At 42.7% G+C, this 17,572-nt stretch overlaps 1 protein-coding gene across 2 annotated transcripts in view; it reads left to right on the forward strand.

Moving 5' to 3' along the window:
- The window catches only part of LOXHD1 (lipoxygenase homology PLAT domains 1), a 150,357-nt gene that overhangs the window by 67,312 nt on the left and 65,473 nt on the right, over nucleotides 1-17,572 (forward strand). Inside the window, exons 16-26 of one of the 2 annotated variants that reach the window (XM_054809183.1) lie at nucleotides 2,578-2,654; nucleotides 3,501-3,697; nucleotides 4,014-4,206; nucleotides 5,025-5,185; nucleotides 7,909-8,209; nucleotides 8,753-8,907; nucleotides 10,189-10,322; nucleotides 11,218-11,366; nucleotides 12,640-12,744; nucleotides 13,476-13,604; nucleotides 14,351-14,515. In XM_054809183.1, the coding sequence (XP_054665158.1) occupies nucleotides 2,578-2,654; nucleotides 3,501-3,697; nucleotides 4,014-4,206; nucleotides 5,025-5,185; nucleotides 7,909-8,209; nucleotides 8,753-8,907; nucleotides 10,189-10,322; nucleotides 11,218-11,366; nucleotides 12,640-12,744; nucleotides 13,476-13,604; nucleotides 14,351-14,515 (1,766 nt within the window). Of the gene's footprint in view, nucleotides 1-2,577; nucleotides 2,655-3,500; nucleotides 3,698-4,013; nucleotides 4,207-5,024; nucleotides 5,186-7,908; nucleotides 8,210-8,752; nucleotides 8,908-10,188; nucleotides 10,323-11,217; nucleotides 11,367-12,639; nucleotides 12,745-13,475; nucleotides 13,605-14,350; nucleotides 14,516-17,572 lie in introns of those variants that run through there. The other variant, XM_054809184.1, reaches the window with a different exon arrangement.

A 17,572-nucleotide genomic window follows, 5' to 3' on the forward strand; every position in this document is an offset into this window, starting at 1 on the left:
TCTTGTGTGGATGTATTTTCATCCTACCACCCTGTCAAAGAAGTAGTTCACAGGGATTCATCCCACATTTCCCTAAAACACCAGCAATGACAAAGGTGACAGAAAACAACAGCATGTCCACTGGCAGCAGAAACAGCAGCTTGCAGGACACAAAAACCAGCAGCAAGAGAGCAGAAGTGTGCCTGTGAGCTTCTGCCTTCCTGAAGCCTGAGCTGAATTCAGTGGTCCTGGGGTGGTGGAGTTTAGGCTCGAATTTTGTGGGTCCTCCCAGTTAACATCCAGGTACACAGAAGCATCTTGACTTTTGGGATGATGTGATCCCCTAGCCATTGGATACCTGTCCAAGGACGTGAATCCTGAGCCAGCATCAAGAACTACATGATACAAAGGTATTAAGGACCAGTTTTAACAGGTAAAAAAATCCCTCAACCACAAAACATCAATAAAGGCTTCCGTTCTTAAGACAACGTGATGTCTTAGCACGCTCCTCTTCTGCCCTCCTTGCACTCTACCCTTGTTCAATTCTTAACATCAATTTCATGGTCTTCCTCGCAGATTTTTATTCTCCTCTATCCCCACTACACCTCTCAGATGCCACTGAGGCACAACACTGCATCTGATGCCCTCACATGGTGTTTGTGTGATCATCATATGTTCACGTGTTCATCACCTTCATGCTGATCCCCTTAGCTTCAAGACCTTTTCAAGCCACCTACACGTGGCCACGTGCTTTACGGAGTGAAAGGGAAGAATACGGGGTAGACTGCATACCCAACAACCCGCCAAAGCTTAGAGGGGAGCTGGGAGTGGAGATATGTGTCTGTGTGGTGGGACTGTATGCACCTCTTCTGCATGGGGACTTTGCTGCTAGTGCTTCTGGGGCTGGCTGGCTGTAGCTCATGTTTGGGATTTTTTCCCAGTGCTGATTTTCTGCATGGTTTCTTTGTGCTTACTGTTTTCCTCTGGGTGGGAAGGGAGAGGAGGACACTAAAAAGATAACGTTCCTTCAGATGTATGAAATGAAGACCTATCATCCTTGGTCTTCCAAAGTATCTGGTTGCTTGTTGGTCACCATGGTGAGTCCAACTGGTCATGACTGTAAGCTGTGCTGGCTTATTACCAGCAAGATACCATAGGTTTGATCCAGCTCTCAGTGGGCATTTCTTGATGTCCCAAAATCTGTTATGAGGGTCATTTGCTGGTTTCCATGTGTGCTTCCTCATCAGCAAAATCAAAGGTGGAAACTTAAATGAGAAGTGAGCAGCTCCTCCTTTTTGGTGTAAGGGTCAGCCAAGGAGAACACGTGTGGCATGGCAACGTGGCAGGAAGCTTGCAGTACATCTGCTCTGCATGTGTTTGTGCAGGAGCAGGTCTTCTGTGATCTGATGTCATTCACATAGCTGTGTGGCCGCCTTTAAAAAGAAACAGTTTCTGGGGATTTGTTTTTCTCCTTCTAGTTCTGGGAACCATTATAGCAATTTAAATACCCTGCGTGACCTGCCAGAGCTTGTTCACTTGTCCTTCGTTCACCCCCCACTGGTTTTAAGCAATATTTTTAAATGCAGAAGATACTTCTGCAGATAGCTGTGTACCTGGGAACAAAAGGCTTTCTTGGGAACTCTAATGTTTGGAGACTGAAATTGCCCCATTGCACCACTGTGGGCAACCGGACCCTAAGCAGATGCTTAGAGGAATATTCTGAGTGCTGCAGCAGTCTGAGTTTGAAGTGGAACGAGAGAAACCTTTGCCAGGGCCCTGGTTGTTGTCGAACAACAGTTGCTGTATGGTGTATGATGGGGTTGGGCTGTAATTCCTTCATCCCTGAGGCTGAAGGAGCAGCTGTGAAAGTTACCAGATTAGCAATTGGTTCCTCCCCATTTTCCTTTCAGATTTTTTTCCCTTGAGATCATGCCACATTGTTCTTTGTGCCCGGCTCTTCTTCTTAATTAGTCTAGTTAGATCATTAGATTATTGTTGAGACACAAAGGAAATCCTTCCTTTCGCTGGTGCCAGCTGCCTCCAGCCACATACCCAGCCCTGAAAACGGGAACAACATAATTCATCCCCTTCCTGATGGAGAAAAAAGGGTTATATAGTTATCTGTAAGGAAGGGAAAAGTGATAATAAACTAGAGTAAGCAAACACTGAAAAAAAAAAAAAGGGAGGTTTTAGTAACTTAGATGCTATAAAGATTGTAATCAATGTGGCTAGTAATAAAGGCTGCAAGTATTTCTGGTCAATGCAGGTCAATGCTTTCAAGAGACTGAGACTGCCCATTTACAGGAATAATTTGTGGCTATGGAGTTTGTGCTTTCCAGACAGATGGACATCACAGCAGATGCTTATCTACTGTTAGCAGGGCTCTCACAACCTCTGTTCTTGGCAAAATGGGAGTTTAAAGTGTCACCGCCACAGGATCTGGTCAAGCTCCTGCAACCTTAACAGAGATACAGAGCCCTGTAAAAATATCTTTTTGACTATGGTGTGGATTTTTACTATGTGTGGAGCCAGCCTGGATTTTGAAAATCTAATAGGTCCTAATTGTTCAAAGATAACTTATTTCTGTTTGTAAACCAGATGGCTTGACAAAAATGAGGATGATGGTCAGATTGTCCGAGAATTAGTGCCTGCTGGGGAGTCACCAATGCTAAAAAGTGAGTTTAGCTTGGAAAAAAGGTCTGAGTTTGAGCTGTGTATACACATATTTACTTGCTTTATTCTACTTAATAATCCATGTCAGTTCTCAGTAAATCTACTGGGCTTTTCTTGCCATTCTTATGCAAGAAGCTGCAGTAGGTCACCGGGAGAGGAAATCCTCTGACCCTTAAATACTGGTTTCTGATTGAGATTAGTTTGTCTAAAAGAGAATAATTGCAACATTATATACATGGAAAGAAACTTTGATTTTTCAATGTCATGATTTGTTTAAGAATTGCTTTCTTGTATAGCTTTCTCTGAAGGATCTTGAATTGCCACTGCTTTAGTAGAATAAATTCTGTCAAATAACACTGTGTTGTTCCCAGAAGAAAATCACCAAAAAGATTACACTGTCCTTTTCTGGAGAACTAGGGCTCCAATATAATTTTCTTTAGAAAACAGCACTTACAGAGCTCAGGTTGAGATGTTTGTTGTTTTGTTTTTGAAAAAAAAAGTCAAAGCTATTGAATTAAATTGTAAGTATAAAGAAAGTGAAATCGCCTTCCTTGCCTAAGCTCATTTGTATGGCTTGGTAGTCACCTAACAGTGAGAGGGAGGAGTACAGAGTATTTTCTGCTTATTATTTTAACTGTTGCATCGTTTATGTTTTGGTGAATAACTCCAAGGTGTGGCAGCTAATCCAGTGTGGCCCTAAGATGCTGGATGCAGGAATGGAGGAGCAAAGTCCTTTCTGTGTCTGTAGCTGGACCCCTCTCCCCTATATCTGTTTGAAGCCAACGGCCTGGCTGAGCACTGGAAATGCCACTCACGGGTCTGTGTTTTGTACATTGATCTCCCTTTAGATGTCAGTTATCACATCAGCGTGAAGACGGGAGATATCCCCGGTGCCAGCTCAGACTCCAAAGTTTTCATCAAACTCTACGGTGAAAAAGCAGACTCCAGCAAAGAGGCTCTCTTAGTCTCTGATAACGATCTAGGCAATTATTTTGAACGTGGTCGAGTGGATGAGTTTACTCTAGATACGATGGATATCGGGAAGGTAAGAACAACTTGCAGGGGGCTCTTTACTTCATGCAAGTGCCTGAATTCAGAATCAACATAACACTCATGATTCAATGTGAGGTAAGCATCTCTGACCTTTACACTGGATATTAAGAAATAAATTTTGTATAGACTATTACATCGGCAGTCATGTGAAGTGTGTTTTAAGTTTATAGTTAAATACATATATAAATTATTTAAATGAACATGGTGGAAGAACAGGGTGCCAAGGGATGGAGATTTTTATATATTAAGTAAATACTCTCGTCTTGTTTTTTTTTCTGCCCTCTTGCTTTTTGTGTGCTTTTTTAAAGATCAACCGAATACTGATCGGACACGATAACGTGGGTCTCCGGTCTGGCTGGTTCCTGGCCAGTGTCCAGATCACGGTTCCAGTCCAGGGAAGGCAGTACATGTTCCCCTGCAACCGATGGCTCGACAAAGATGAGGCTGATGGCAGGGTGGAGGTGGAGGTCTACCCAAGTGAGATTGTGCCCATCGAGAAATGTGAGATAAAACACATCGAGAAATGTGTGCTTTTTTTTATATCTAGGACTAAATTTGTATTACTAACATTTTTAATGACCAGATTAGATAAGAAAACCAAAAATTCCTGTCCCAAAGACCACACATTGGTGAGGAAAGTAAATTATTCTGCTCTTGTTTTGTTTTCTAAAACAGTTGAAAAAACGTTAAAAGAGTTTTCCATCTACATTTCCTGACATCGTATAAAAAATTTATGTCCTGGGTAGTGTAACACAGCACAAGGTGCTGTGCTTCTTTATTACAATATCAGTGGGTTCTGCTTTTTTCACATTTACCTGCCCCGCTGCCCCAGTCCTGCACAAGCCCATGTCCCGTCCTGCCTGCATTACCCCATTGTGGCAAAGAGCAAGGCTGTTTGATCATTAAGGACCAAATTCCTACTGTCTATTTGAGTTTTACCAGTGGATTTGTTTTCTTTTAAGGCTATCGTTAAAATTTGCCTTGGGATCCTGAGAAAAGATTTTGCTCTGTGCAACTCTCCCCCTTGTATTGTGTTAAGGAGATCATTTAACCACTCTATAGTTAATATTGAAATGAAATTCCCTTTTAAGGCTCTATTTTGCACCCTTCTCACACTGATTTAATACTTGCAAAAAGGAAAACTATTAGGTTAGTCCTCAGTGAAGAATTGTGTTATCTCACATTTGGTTTGGATAAGAGCAAATGTTCAGCTACGTGGTCATTTGTTAAGACAAGGTAATTTAATTTTGAACCTGAGCCCTCAGGAATGTTGTTATCTGAGCTTCTCTGCTGATTTAACTGCTTTATTTTTGGACTAGTGATAAACTACGAGGTGTCTGTAGTTACCGGCGACATGCGGGCCGCAGGCACCAATGCCAAAGTCTTCATGCAAATTTATGGCGAGACTGGCAAAACTGAATTGATCATCTTAGAAAACAGATCGAACAACTTTGAACGGGGAGCCACAGATATCTTCAAGGTATGATGAAGGCAGTTGTGGCCAATTCTATGAGGGGAAAGCCAAAATTGAGACATCAACAGAATAATTGGCCCAATCATACAAAACAAAATTGCCAGGTCTGTTGGTATCTGCTGTCCTCTATCTATATTTTTGGGAGGTTTTGTATTTCTTTAGGGAAGTTTTGTGTTTCATGGAGTGACTTTCCCTCCTTCTGAGGGACTGGTAATAATGGTGTGATGGAACAATATGGTCTAATAACAGCTTCTGTTTACCTTCACTTTCAAAAGGAGGTACTCACGTTAGACCTCAAAAGACCTGACCACATGTTATCGTCCCTTTTCTTTATCTAGTTGGGGAGAAAGAAACCCCATACAGAATATAAGGAATCCAGGCTTTGCCTGTAGTCACGCACACCTTTTGCCACCGGTACACGTTGTCAGCCCAACCATGCAGAGGTTTGCTGCTGTAATTTCTGTAAGCTTGTGAGTGCTCCATGGATTTTACTGCCTGCAGCACCAGTCCAGCGAGCACTGCACAGACACAGTGCTCGAGGTGCACAGCACACTCCTCCAGCTATGGGTCTGGCCAGCATTTAGGTTGATCCTCCGGAGTCCACACCTCTTTCTGAGCAATGCAACAGTAAGCGGAGTATTTGCAAGGGTGAAAAGCCTCAGGCATAACTCGAGTGTGTGAGCCAGGACCAGCAAGAGGTGCTGGGTGGACAAGGCTGAGCAGCAGGTGTGCGCCGTAGTGTGGTTGGGCATCCTCTCCTGAGCAGGGCCTGGCTATGTTGGACCGCTGTCCTCTTCTGGCTTGCTTGCTTGGGTTCTCTGTCCAGAGAACCCAGGGTCTGGGAGAGAGGAATGGTCTTAGTTCTTGCCCTGATGTGGGGTCAGACTGGGGACAGGACGTGCTGTCAGGGCATGTCAGATCCACATCCTTCTGTACTGAAGTAACCTCAGGAGTCACCAACATCTGGGCAGTAAAGCACAGAGTCCAGATGGAAGCAGGATTTAAGACACATCTGTTGTACGTGCTCACGATATAACTGTGGTGCCTAGGTCTCTCTGTGCATCTGCAGTCCCACAGAGATGATATCCATTTCATTACACAGTTAAGCGCCTACTTGGAGGTAGTTGCGGAAGCTCCCCTGAATCATCAAGACTGGGGTATCCTTCCCATTGTCTTCCCACTGGACAAATGGAGGTACCTTTATCCAGAGCTTTACCACAGTTTTGTAGTGTGTATTTCTGAGATCAGTCCACCTCCTCCTGCCTCAGTTTCTTGCTAGAACAGAGTTAGTGATGTTTATCCTTTTTTAATGAGTTCTTTGGGATTTAAGATGACTAGCACCTTATAAATGCTTGCTTTTCTAAGACTCTCTATAATTTTAAGATTAGGTTTCTCTGATTTTAAAGCAAATAAGCTTTCCAAAATTTATGGGTAAAAGCTATTAGCCAATATTAGATTTATAATAAAGCCATATGTACAGTGTTCTGTCTACATAGCCATGCTTACATCCTTTCTCAGATGCTTATTGCTGGACTTTAAAGTTCTACCCGTTTTCTGTGATTTTTTTTTTTTTTTAATAAGCACACAAGGCAGAAGCTCTGAAGCATTAATAGACAGATCCTCTAAGTCTTTCATGATATGAATATTATCAGAAAGATATGGGCAAGCATAAGATTCTGTGAGCTACATGCTAACAGGAAGTGCCACCAGTTACAGACAGGGCATGCAGGATGATTATAGCAAATCGAAGGGTAAAGCAGTGTAAGGAAAGACACATTCTTTATGCCAGGACAGCTGGATCAGTTTTAGTTTTCTGATAAGAATCTTGTGTGCAATTGATTTTGTTTTAATCTACTATAGAAAAAAATGCTTCTAAACTGAAATCTTATATGCCATGCTGCCAGATTTCAGTGTGAAGCAAGTGTTTGCAAGTTTTATAACGTAAACAGTGCCTAACAGCATAAACAGTCATCAGAAACAAGTCATTGGTTATTGAAAGATTGCCTGGAGTAAAACCTTCTATCCAACTTCATTAGACAGTAATCCAGACAAATAATCTAAACCAACAAGGTTTTGTATCTGCTGTATTGACTAGAGGCGGAAATCTCACTGATACAGCCTTCTGCCACTGATGCATTGTAGTCATTAACGATTGTATCCTCTCTGCACACTAGTGAAGTGAGAAGATACTCTTCTAATTTTCCAGATGAGAAGTAAGGAGAAGGGCAGTCCAAGCCCAATGGTCCACACCAGAGATCAGGTTATCTGAGTCCAAATTTACTGCCTTTTCACTATACCATCATTGCTTCTTGCTTGGTTCATGTCTTGTGCTAAGTGTATCTTACTTTTCCTTTAAAAAGAACTCAGGCACTGAGAATCTGATAAACTAGTATATTGTGGCATATTCATCTTCAATGCCAACATAGAGATAATACTGGTGAGGACAGCAATGGAGAAGTAGGGAGTAGTCTGGTAAATATGAATTCAGCTTCTGTCCCTGCCCTGGTTGTTCTGAATGTCTTCATCTCAGTCTCTTCAGATGAGATTTGGTGATGGGAAGTATGAAGGAATGAAACAGGAAGGAAAAAAGTAAACTTGCATTAAAAAAGATCTTATCCTTGCTTAGATGTTTTGGGTGATAGAGGTGATGTTCCTCATTTTTAAGAATGTACTTTGTGAAGTTAAGATGCCTTATGTCCTCCTGGGTGCTGACTTTCCCTTGGTGGCAGAGAGAGGCTGCAGATGTTGGCAAGATTTATAAGATTCGGATAGGCCATGATGGGAAAGGCATTGGGGATGGCTGGTTCCTGGAAAGTGTTATGCTGAAGCGGCTTGCCACAAAGATGAAAGAGTCTGATAAAAAGAAGAAGAAGAAAAAGAAGAAGTCTGATGAGGAGGAAGAAGAGGAGACCAAGGTGGAAGAAGCAATGGATGTCTATACATTTGTGGCACACCGCTGGTTGGCTAAAGATGAAGGAGATAAGGAGCTTGTGGTGGAGCTGGTGCCTGATGGAGAATCTGCCCTGGAGGGTAAATATCAGAGGCAATGTGTGTGTGTGTGTGTGTGTGTGTGTGTGTGTGTGGATACAACAGTTGGATGAAGTACGGTAATGACACTGTGGTGCTTTGCAGGACCGTTTATGGCCCCTCTGTCATCCCATTGCCCCAGGCCCGCAGTGTAGCTTTGAGGTTTGGTTGATCAGCTTTGGGGAGGAAGAGGACAGTGGTTAAACTAAGGCAGAAGATTGAGGAGACAGCCTGAAATGGGAGTATCCTAAAGGACTTCTGTAGGATTCTCCAAGACTTGTCTGGGACACAGGTTGCAAGTCCCATAAGTTATCACTGTGGCTGGGAGTTTAGCAAGCTGTAACTATATGGTTAATGACAAGGGTTGGAGAAAGATGGAGCTGCTCGTGTTTTAAGATAGATGCAAACAAACTCCTGACAAAATCTTTCTTAAAGCTGACTGTGCCAGCATTTTTGGGCTATGTGCTTTCATGGTGAGCCATGGATTTGATGAAATACTGCTATTTCTGGACTCCTCCTGATCTGCCTTTGCAATTTTACTTGCAGAGAATACGTATGAAGTCCATGTTCTCACTGGGAATGTGTGGGGGGCTGGGACAGATGCTAATGTCTTCCTGAGCATCTATGGCATAGGAAGAGGAGACACGGGTGAGCGCCAGCTGAAAAGGTCGAATAACCTCAACAAGTTTGAAAAGGGCCAGGTAATGCATGAACTCAACCCACTCAAGAGAGCAGAAGGCTCTCAGTTATCATGCTGACCATTCATTACCATCTCTTCTCTGCAAGGCTTGGCTGCTTCTTTCAGCTTAAAGCTCAGATGTGTTTTATTTCTTAAATATATTATTTAAAGCAAAATGCCTTAAAACATTTTCCAGGGGAAATTCATTTGAATAATAAGCTGAACACCAATTCTACATTGGAGCCACCTTTTGCATCTGCTTCCTGTAAGCATTCTGGTAATGATGTTTCCTGCCAGGAACACTTGAAAACAACAAACTTTAAATTAATATGGGAGAGTATTTGTGAGGCAGCTCAAGTATGTCAGTATTTAGATTGCAAATACGATTCTAAATGTTCTACTCAACCAGTCAGGGAATAAAAGCAATATTACACAGAGTGCTATAATTACATTATAATCCAATCCAATTAAACAACATCTCTTGTAGATCGAATATTTGCCATAAAAATGTTTATGAACAATTAACAAGTTACTATTTAGCCAGGAATTGTTCAAGGAATAATTCTGAATAACAAAAAATTACGGAAACAATAAGCAGCTGTGGAAAACTCGCAATCACGAAAAAGCCTAAGGTTGTTAAATAAGCTGTTAGCTGTGATTTATGAGCTTGGCACCGGTGAAGCTGCAACCTGCACATGGTTCTTCATTCCATGGGAAGAGCTCCAAGCTGCAAATGTAACGTGCTCTGCTCTTGGGAGTACAAACCCAAAGCCTACCAACAAGTTAATCACATTAAGATTTTTAAAGTATTATGATAACAAGGACCATCCTGCCACACTAATATAGCTAATAAATGAACCTCTTGGTTGTAGTAAATGACAAAAGGAAGAAATTCTGTGGTTTGAAATAAAGCACATAGAGGTGCACAGGAGAGTTTCCATGGAGTCAATACATTTGTGTCCAGTTCCGGATTCAGTCTGGGGCAAAATACTAAGCCTGAAAGGAATGAGATTTAGGAGAGATGGGTTAAACCTAAAGGAAGCTGAAATGGTGATGAGGTAAAGACAGCAGTGAAGGGTTGTGTAGCTCCGTGGCTATTACTGCCTTCTAGGAGCCAAGCATGAATGTTAACGGGAGACCTCACAGCTCTGTAGTTATTTTAGTACATCCACCCAAGGAATACAAGGGGGACTTACAAACACCTTTTGTTTTAATGGGGAAAAAAGATTACCCATGGCCATTTACTGCCTTTCTTTCCCCTTTTCTGGGAAACACAGTTATTTGCCTCTTGCCTCCTGTGCAGGTGGATGTGTTCACCATCAAAGCTATTGACCTGGGTGAGCTGAAGAAGCTGCGGATTCGCCATGATAACTCTGGTGCTAGCCCAAGCTGGTTCCTGGAGAGGGTAGAAATTGTTGACCTCAAGGAGAGCACCACGTGAGCAGCCTGTCGCACCCTTTTCATATGGTCAGAAAAGGGGGCACGTTCTCAGGAGCCTGCAGAACCACGGGAAGGCAGAGGAGATGCAGAAGGGCATCGTCGTAGCTCCTCACCAACTCACAGGGAGCAGGCATCCTTTGGGAGCCTTGTGATGATTGTGCTTTTATACTGAACGTGGGGCCATTCTGGGGTACCTCTGTGTGGGGTTTTGCTGTCCCAGCATCTCTGCAGTTAGGAAACTGGTGGTGTTTGGAAGGAAACCTCAGCTTTTCTTTGTTTCAGGAGGGAGAGTTCCTCCCAGGAGAAGATGTCCCCTTGCAGAGCCTGCACTTATATATTTCCTTGCAAGGCCCCATCCTGGAAGACATTTTGTTTGTCTTTTGTACCTAATGCAAAGATCTGGGCCAAAAGCAGGTCCTGATCTAAGCAAACTCCCATGATTTTCACAGACAGCTGGATGAGCAAAGCCCAAGCTGTTGGCAACCTGAAATACAGGCTTGTCTTTAAGATGGAACATGTCTGAAGTCACATGCTTAAAAGTTGCACAATGCTCTGGTGGGTGGGACTGCTCATAGAGACCTCAAGATGGGTCCACTCTTCAGAAACATAAAATGCCAGAGGTTGCCTCGAGTTATTTCTGGGAGCGAAAACTAAAAGAAATCAATCATATGGGGCTGACAGCTCAGAAACAGCACTTTTCAGTAAGTGCTCACTAACCTATTTATGGATTTAGCTCCCACAAACAATACCAAAGCTCAGAGATGAAAACAGATGTATTGTTCAGCTTTGAGTAATCTTGTTTTCTTTAAGTAGCCTCTGATCTGTGCTTATTTATGTTATTAAAGCCTGTGAAGTCCTGTGTAAGTGCTGGGTGCTGCTGTCATTCTTGTAGGTATTATTTTCCATGCCAGCGATGGTTAGCAGTTGAGGAAGATGACGGTCAGATTGTCAGGGAGCTGGTCCCAGTGGATGAAGCATTTGTAAAGAAAGATTCGGAAAATGATGGCCAGTCTCTTGCAACGCTGGGCCTGGAACAGAAAGGTTTATGTTGGCCTTGTATTTCTTCCAGTATGGGGTTGAAAAGGAACCAAGTTATTATCAGTGCTAAGGGCATTAGTGGTTAGTGTTCACTGGGCTGTGAGTAATTCTGCCCCAGCCATGAAGTTTTCAGGTGTGAATGAGGTGGCAAGTGCATGCCAGCCAGTGAGGAGTGGACGCTCCTAATTTCTAGGGGATTTAATCATCTTGCAAGACTGGACCCAAAGTGAGGAAGCTAGGAAGGTGGATAACATGTTCAGTCATCATCTCTCAACTGAAATGCACATTAGTTGCTAATATCTAAGGCATAAATCGCAGCCATTTCACATCATGGAATGGAATGATTACATGTTTCAACATAAAGCCGAGCGGAGAGCAAACATGACCAGAGAAAGGGAAGGGACCTAAATTTGTCTCACTTTCCATCTTGCTGCTTGTGTCCGTTGTCCTCTGAAATAACTTTGTGTGTAATTTTGCATGGTAACCATAAAGCAATGACACACTCCTGGTGCTGATGCTGAAAGGTGCTGAGCCCCCAGCACTTCTGCTGGCTTCACTGCCGGTGAAAGGTCTTAAACTCTCCCTTAATTCCCCCTTCAGATGCTTTTGAATACATGAATAATTTCCACAAATTATATAGCCAACAAATTTCCACAAATTGTTTAGCCTTTTGGTTTGGGAGGACCTGCTGGCTGAGCAGCATCTTGGAAACATGTGTCTAACTATGGAGGAAAGGTCCTGTTTTGGAAATCTTGAGTACATTTTTGTAGCACAGTGAAGACTATATTAGGCTTTTCCACATTTTTTTATGAGTTTACTGCACTTGCTAATGATGATGCGATAAAAACATCCCTAATGATGCTATTGTGAAGGATGTGTTTGTGAATACGAACTGAATACGTCAAAGTGCACATACCTTCTGGTATGTGTTACATGCACACATATTATTTGGTGCTAAGGAGGGGATGTTGGGTTTTTTATGAAATAGTATAGGCAGAGGCAGCTTTGAGGAGTCTTAGAGATTCCCAGGAAGCAAATGGGAAGGCTTGAGCACATTACTTATCTGTTGATACGCAGACAATGTACTGAATGACTGGAGCAGTAGAAGACTCTGCTCACCCCAGGAGCTACCACAGCATATGACAGGAATTAGAGCTTACAACATGACTGTGATCAGTCAAAATAAAACCCAAACCAAACAGACATATGCAATGAAAAGTAGAGTTAATTCCTGCTCAGACTTCACACTCTTAAATTGAGATATTTTATCTGACAGCTAAATCAACAACATACACTGTGAAAGTGAAAACCGGTGACAAGAAGAATGCTGGGACAGATGCCAACGTCTTCATCACTCTCTATGGAAGTAAAGATGATACAGGTATGGCTTCACGTGATGGAAAAGGATAGCACCTCTCTGCTGGATACCTGAAAAGACAGGTCATGGTTTCCTTTTGTTTCCTCAGTACCCATTCCTCACTCCTTTTTTAGCACAACTTCATGTTCTCGCTGTCTCCGCATGCATCGTGATAGCTGGGAGCATACAACCAGCTGCTGCAAATCACTGTCAAAGTTTGCGATGCTGATTTGCACCAGCTGCCGATCTAAAGGCTTTAATTTCAATTATAGAAACAGCACAGTTGACTGGAACTACATTACTGCGTAGTGAATGCGGTGAATGATTTGCTTTCCTCAGCAATGAATCAGCATGCTCCTGAAACCCAGCTCTCCTCTGCCTCTTTGAGCGGCCCAGAAGTATTTAATCAGCTGATGAGCAAATGCTCTTGGAAGCAGCCGAGCTGTGTGTGCAGTGACTCGGATGCCTATGAGAGTGACAGGGAACTGGTGGGTAGGACCCATTTCCTGAGCTGTGAACGCAGCACAACAGCATCGTTCCTGTGGCACTGCCAGAGGATCACTCAAGAAAGGAATTATGTATATTTTGGGTGTTGATTTGGGTTCAGAGGGATGGAGAGACAAAGCTCAGATCTATTCTATCTTGAGATGAAAAGACGTTTTTTACTTTTTAGCCACTTCCCCTGTTCCACTGTTGACATGCCCAGAGCATTTGTTTCACATGCTGAACAATGTCCTTTTGCATCACCACAACAGGGATAGTCAGTCTAAAGGCCTCAAAGATTAACAAGAACAAATTTGAGCGTGGGAAGATAGATGAGTTTACAGTGGAGTCTGTGGACATTGGAGACCTGAAAAAAATCAAGATAGGCCATGACAATAAAGGTAAGATAATCTGCTTTGTAATGTGGTATTTCTAGTGCATTAGGCACATTGCCATATAAAATAACCTGCCTCAAAGACCCTAAACATAATTTACCTTTTAGTGACAGATCCTTGCTGTCACTTCGGCTGTTACTGCTACTATACTTGCTGCTAATGCCATTCCCATAGCTGTGGCGATAACAGCATGGTGGTGGCAACTTGCAGGTACCTTTGCAACCTCCGTCTCTGCAAGAGGCTCTTTAGTTTTTCAGCCACATCTTTAGAGAGATTTCTCATGTATCACAAAACCTGATAATTTTTCTTGTTCCACATGGGACCTATAGACTTGTCTCATTTCTTTTATCAATATTTTTGTTGTTTTCATCATCAAGTCCTAGCTGCTTCTTAGACATAGATGTGTCTCTACTTAAAACCAGGGAAGCAGTGGAATTCCTTCCCTATGGGGCAGCAAGGGACATGTTTGTTGATAACTCCTCTGTCTTATTACAAAGGCAAATTAATCCAAGCGATGGTGTATTTAGCACTTCCACGAGCACATCTTTAACCTGACACATATGAGAACGTAAAGCACCTTAGCTCAAACCTGCACAATCTAATGCTTGCAATGATCTTTATGGTATCTGTTCTATTATTCCACTGGCAAAAGAGAGGAAGATTTATTTCTCAGAGGTCTGGAATGCAATGATTCATTTGCTGTTGTCTATAAAGGCTTTGTGGGTTATTCACTGTTATCTTTCCAACCACAGGTAATTCAACTGGCTGGTTTCTGGAATGGGTGGAGATTGATGCCCCATCACTGGGACAGTGCCTCAAGTTCCCTTGTGGCCGTTGGCTGGATAAATCGGAGGATGATGGAGCCATTGAGAGAGTTATCTTCCCTGCAGAACTGCAGACAACAGAATATATCCCATGTGAGCAGAATGCCATTTCCCCAGGATACACCCATTATTACAGAAGATAAAATCTCACTAGCTCATGCAGTTTTATAGGCTTGGCCTCTCCCTTGAACTGGCTTTGAAAAAATTATAAATACATCACATGCCAACTATTCCAATTACTACAAGAAAATTCCTCTGGGAGCTCTAGACTAACATTTCCTGTATTTCCCAAATCAGAGAGACATCAGAAGCCATGTGGTTGTGTATGACTGCCTTTTTGCTCCCTCTTGCCCTTTCATCTCCAAGTCCTCAGCCCATTCTAAGCTGTCTTCCTTGTCTCCAGTTTCCCTTTGATCTTGTGCTATTCTAATATTACTGTTTCTATTGCAAAGCAGACACTTTGGTCTTGCTTCCAAGCCTTGGTTCTCCCAGTGTCTTTGGCATTGCACACCCCTCTCTTGCTGAAATACCCTCTTCCAGCATTTCTTCAGTGTGGTGCACCAGTCTGCCTCTTTTAGCATTCTCCAATTTTTCCTTACTCTTCACTTCACTCCCCTCTAAATTAATGTTTGGGGTAAATCCAATGTCTTTTGGGAGCTCCTTCTGAGTGCTAAGCTGATAATTTTCAAGTCTGCTATGGCACCTCAAAGTCTTCTGTTCAGGCAGCTTATATTCCTGCCTCCAGAACATCAAGAATCAGATAACATGGCTTTCTTGAAATAAGTGACTGGAAATATTTTTCTTATTCTGTTGCCCTCTCTTTCACATGTGCATCCTTGACTGTGTGCAGGGAACTCACAGCCCTGGGACTGTATTTGACTTGTCCCTCCCTGATCTGACTCATTTCAAGTTGTCAACAAATATTTGCTGGCCCACTTTCAGGGCACTGTCAAAATTACCTTTTCACTTCATTAGGTTGGATGCCACAAAGATGAGGGATGATGTCTGGAACCTGAGAGATGATTTCCACCCCATGTGCTGCCAGGTGCTTCCTAGGTCACTCTAGACAAGTGATAAGTTGTTCACACCAAAGAAGTCTCCTATCTCATTGCATCCCTCATTGTATGCATTGATGGTATCAAAAACCTCACCTCTTGCAGTTCCTTATTTAAACATCAAAAGTTAGAGCTGCTCAATCTCCCTTTTTCTGCCTCAGTTTCCTTCTTCATAAGTAGTTGTGAGAATAACCATATAGAAGACTACCAGCTGCTTTGGCTCCTTCCTTTTTACTGTCAACACTGTGGTTCAAGTTGAAGGTCTCCTTCACGCTGGCTGGCCAACCCTCCAATGTCCAGATCCTCCTATTCCACAGTCTGTAGGCTAAAATCATGTTTCTTCTCTGAGGATCTACCAATGTCATCTCTTTGTGCCTCTCCCATGCTTTGACCAAGCTATTATTCTTTTTTTTCCCTCGTGTCTTTCTTTCTTTACCTAAACTGTCTGGAGCAGAGGCATGGATACTCTTTGCTCCCTTCCTCACTTTTGGCAGTCAACTGGAAGATGTAACAGTCTTTATGTTTGAAAAAATAAATTTGTAGATAGGTGTAGTGAATATGTTCGTAGGAGTGACTATAACCCAAAGACCTTGTACGTGCTTCTCATCAGGTTTTTCCATATTATCCCAGTTGATATATATGTTGATGCAGATGTTGGCTATATAATTTATTAATGTCCCAGTATACTACAATGATGTAAGAGTTTCTGGCATACCATGCCTTTGAGTACATAGTTCCTGTAAACCTGATTTTTGTCAGCTGTCCACATCCAGCCTTTGAAAATAGTCAGGCCTCTCTGGCAAAAAGATTACACCAAACCCAGTTCCAGCTTAGGCTGTTTCACCATTTAAACCATTCCCACTGTGCTATTTACTGCATTCTGGTTTCCTAACTATTAACCTGGGGGCTCCAGTTTGCTAGAGGTAGCTAAAATGGTTTGATTTGCTTTGTGATGACTCGTGCCAGAATTGTTTCACACTGAACAAACGATGAAAACATGTCATTGGCAGTCCAATTAAAATCATGCCTGTGGGGATACAACTTTAAAACTGCCATGTAAATGAAATAGGAGTCTGACAGCTGAAAGTTGTGCTGCTAGTGACATTGTTACAGTGCTGCTTTGCTGATTCAGTTCTAAGCTGACGTTAATATTCAGGCAACAAGAGCAAGCGCCACGGACTTCAGCAGAGAAGATAATTTTTAATTCATAATGCGTAGCATGCGATTCTTGGTCTCCAGATTTTTTTTCCCTCCTCTTACATGCTGGAGAAACTATTCCAGTTTACCTGCAGCACAGCAGAGCAGATTTCATTGAGCTGGGCAGAAAGAATATTAAGTACCTCCAGGCTGACTCTCTGTAGAAGAAAACTTCTTCATCTCTGTTCTCCTGAGAGCCGTATTTAGAGAGCCTGGGATTTTTAATGAATGATTAGTCTCTGATACGCATAATCAGAGTTACTCCAGCAGTAACAGACGTGGTGCCAGAAACCTTCTCTCTACCCTAACAGGGATGCTGAATCTGAAATATAGCACAAAGTGCTGTAGTGTAAATAGCAAAGATGACTGAAGTCACTGCAGCATAGGAGGATGCAGATGACAAGCAGCTGAGAAGATTGTAGTGAGGGGTAGGAAACGGTGGAAGCTGGGTGGGCGGTGTATGGGAAAGGGACAGCAGGGAGAGGATCTTGGTGACAGTGCTGGTGTTGAAGGCTGTGCTTATGTGTAGCGATGTGGACTACAAGGATTGTGTCTGCTTGTGGCAGGAGAAGTCCCTGTAGCTCATCAGTGGTGCCCAAGGCTTTCCTGGCATTTTTCATCTATAGATTTCAGAAAGGATTTACAAGAGATGGGGATGGGGTTCAGTTTGCCAAATGGCACACCTGAATTTACATGTCCTCATGGCAGTGGAGTGTCTGAATTCTCATTATCATCAATAAATGTTTGGTCATTCACAGATGGTGGATTTGGAGAATGATTCAGCTAACCTCGAGGAAGATGCCTGCATTGGTTTGTCTGACTTTTTCTTCAAGCTGCATTGACTTTAGTGATTACATCTGGAGATGTACACACCTATTTGATGTGCAGACATCTGAAC

Source organism: Grus americana, chromosome Z, assembly GCF_028858705.1.
Source record: "Grus americana isolate bGruAme1 chromosome Z, bGruAme1.mat, whole genome shotgun sequence".
Classification (NCBI taxonomy): domain Eukaryota; kingdom Metazoa; phylum Chordata; class Aves; order Gruiformes; family Gruidae; genus Grus; species Grus americana.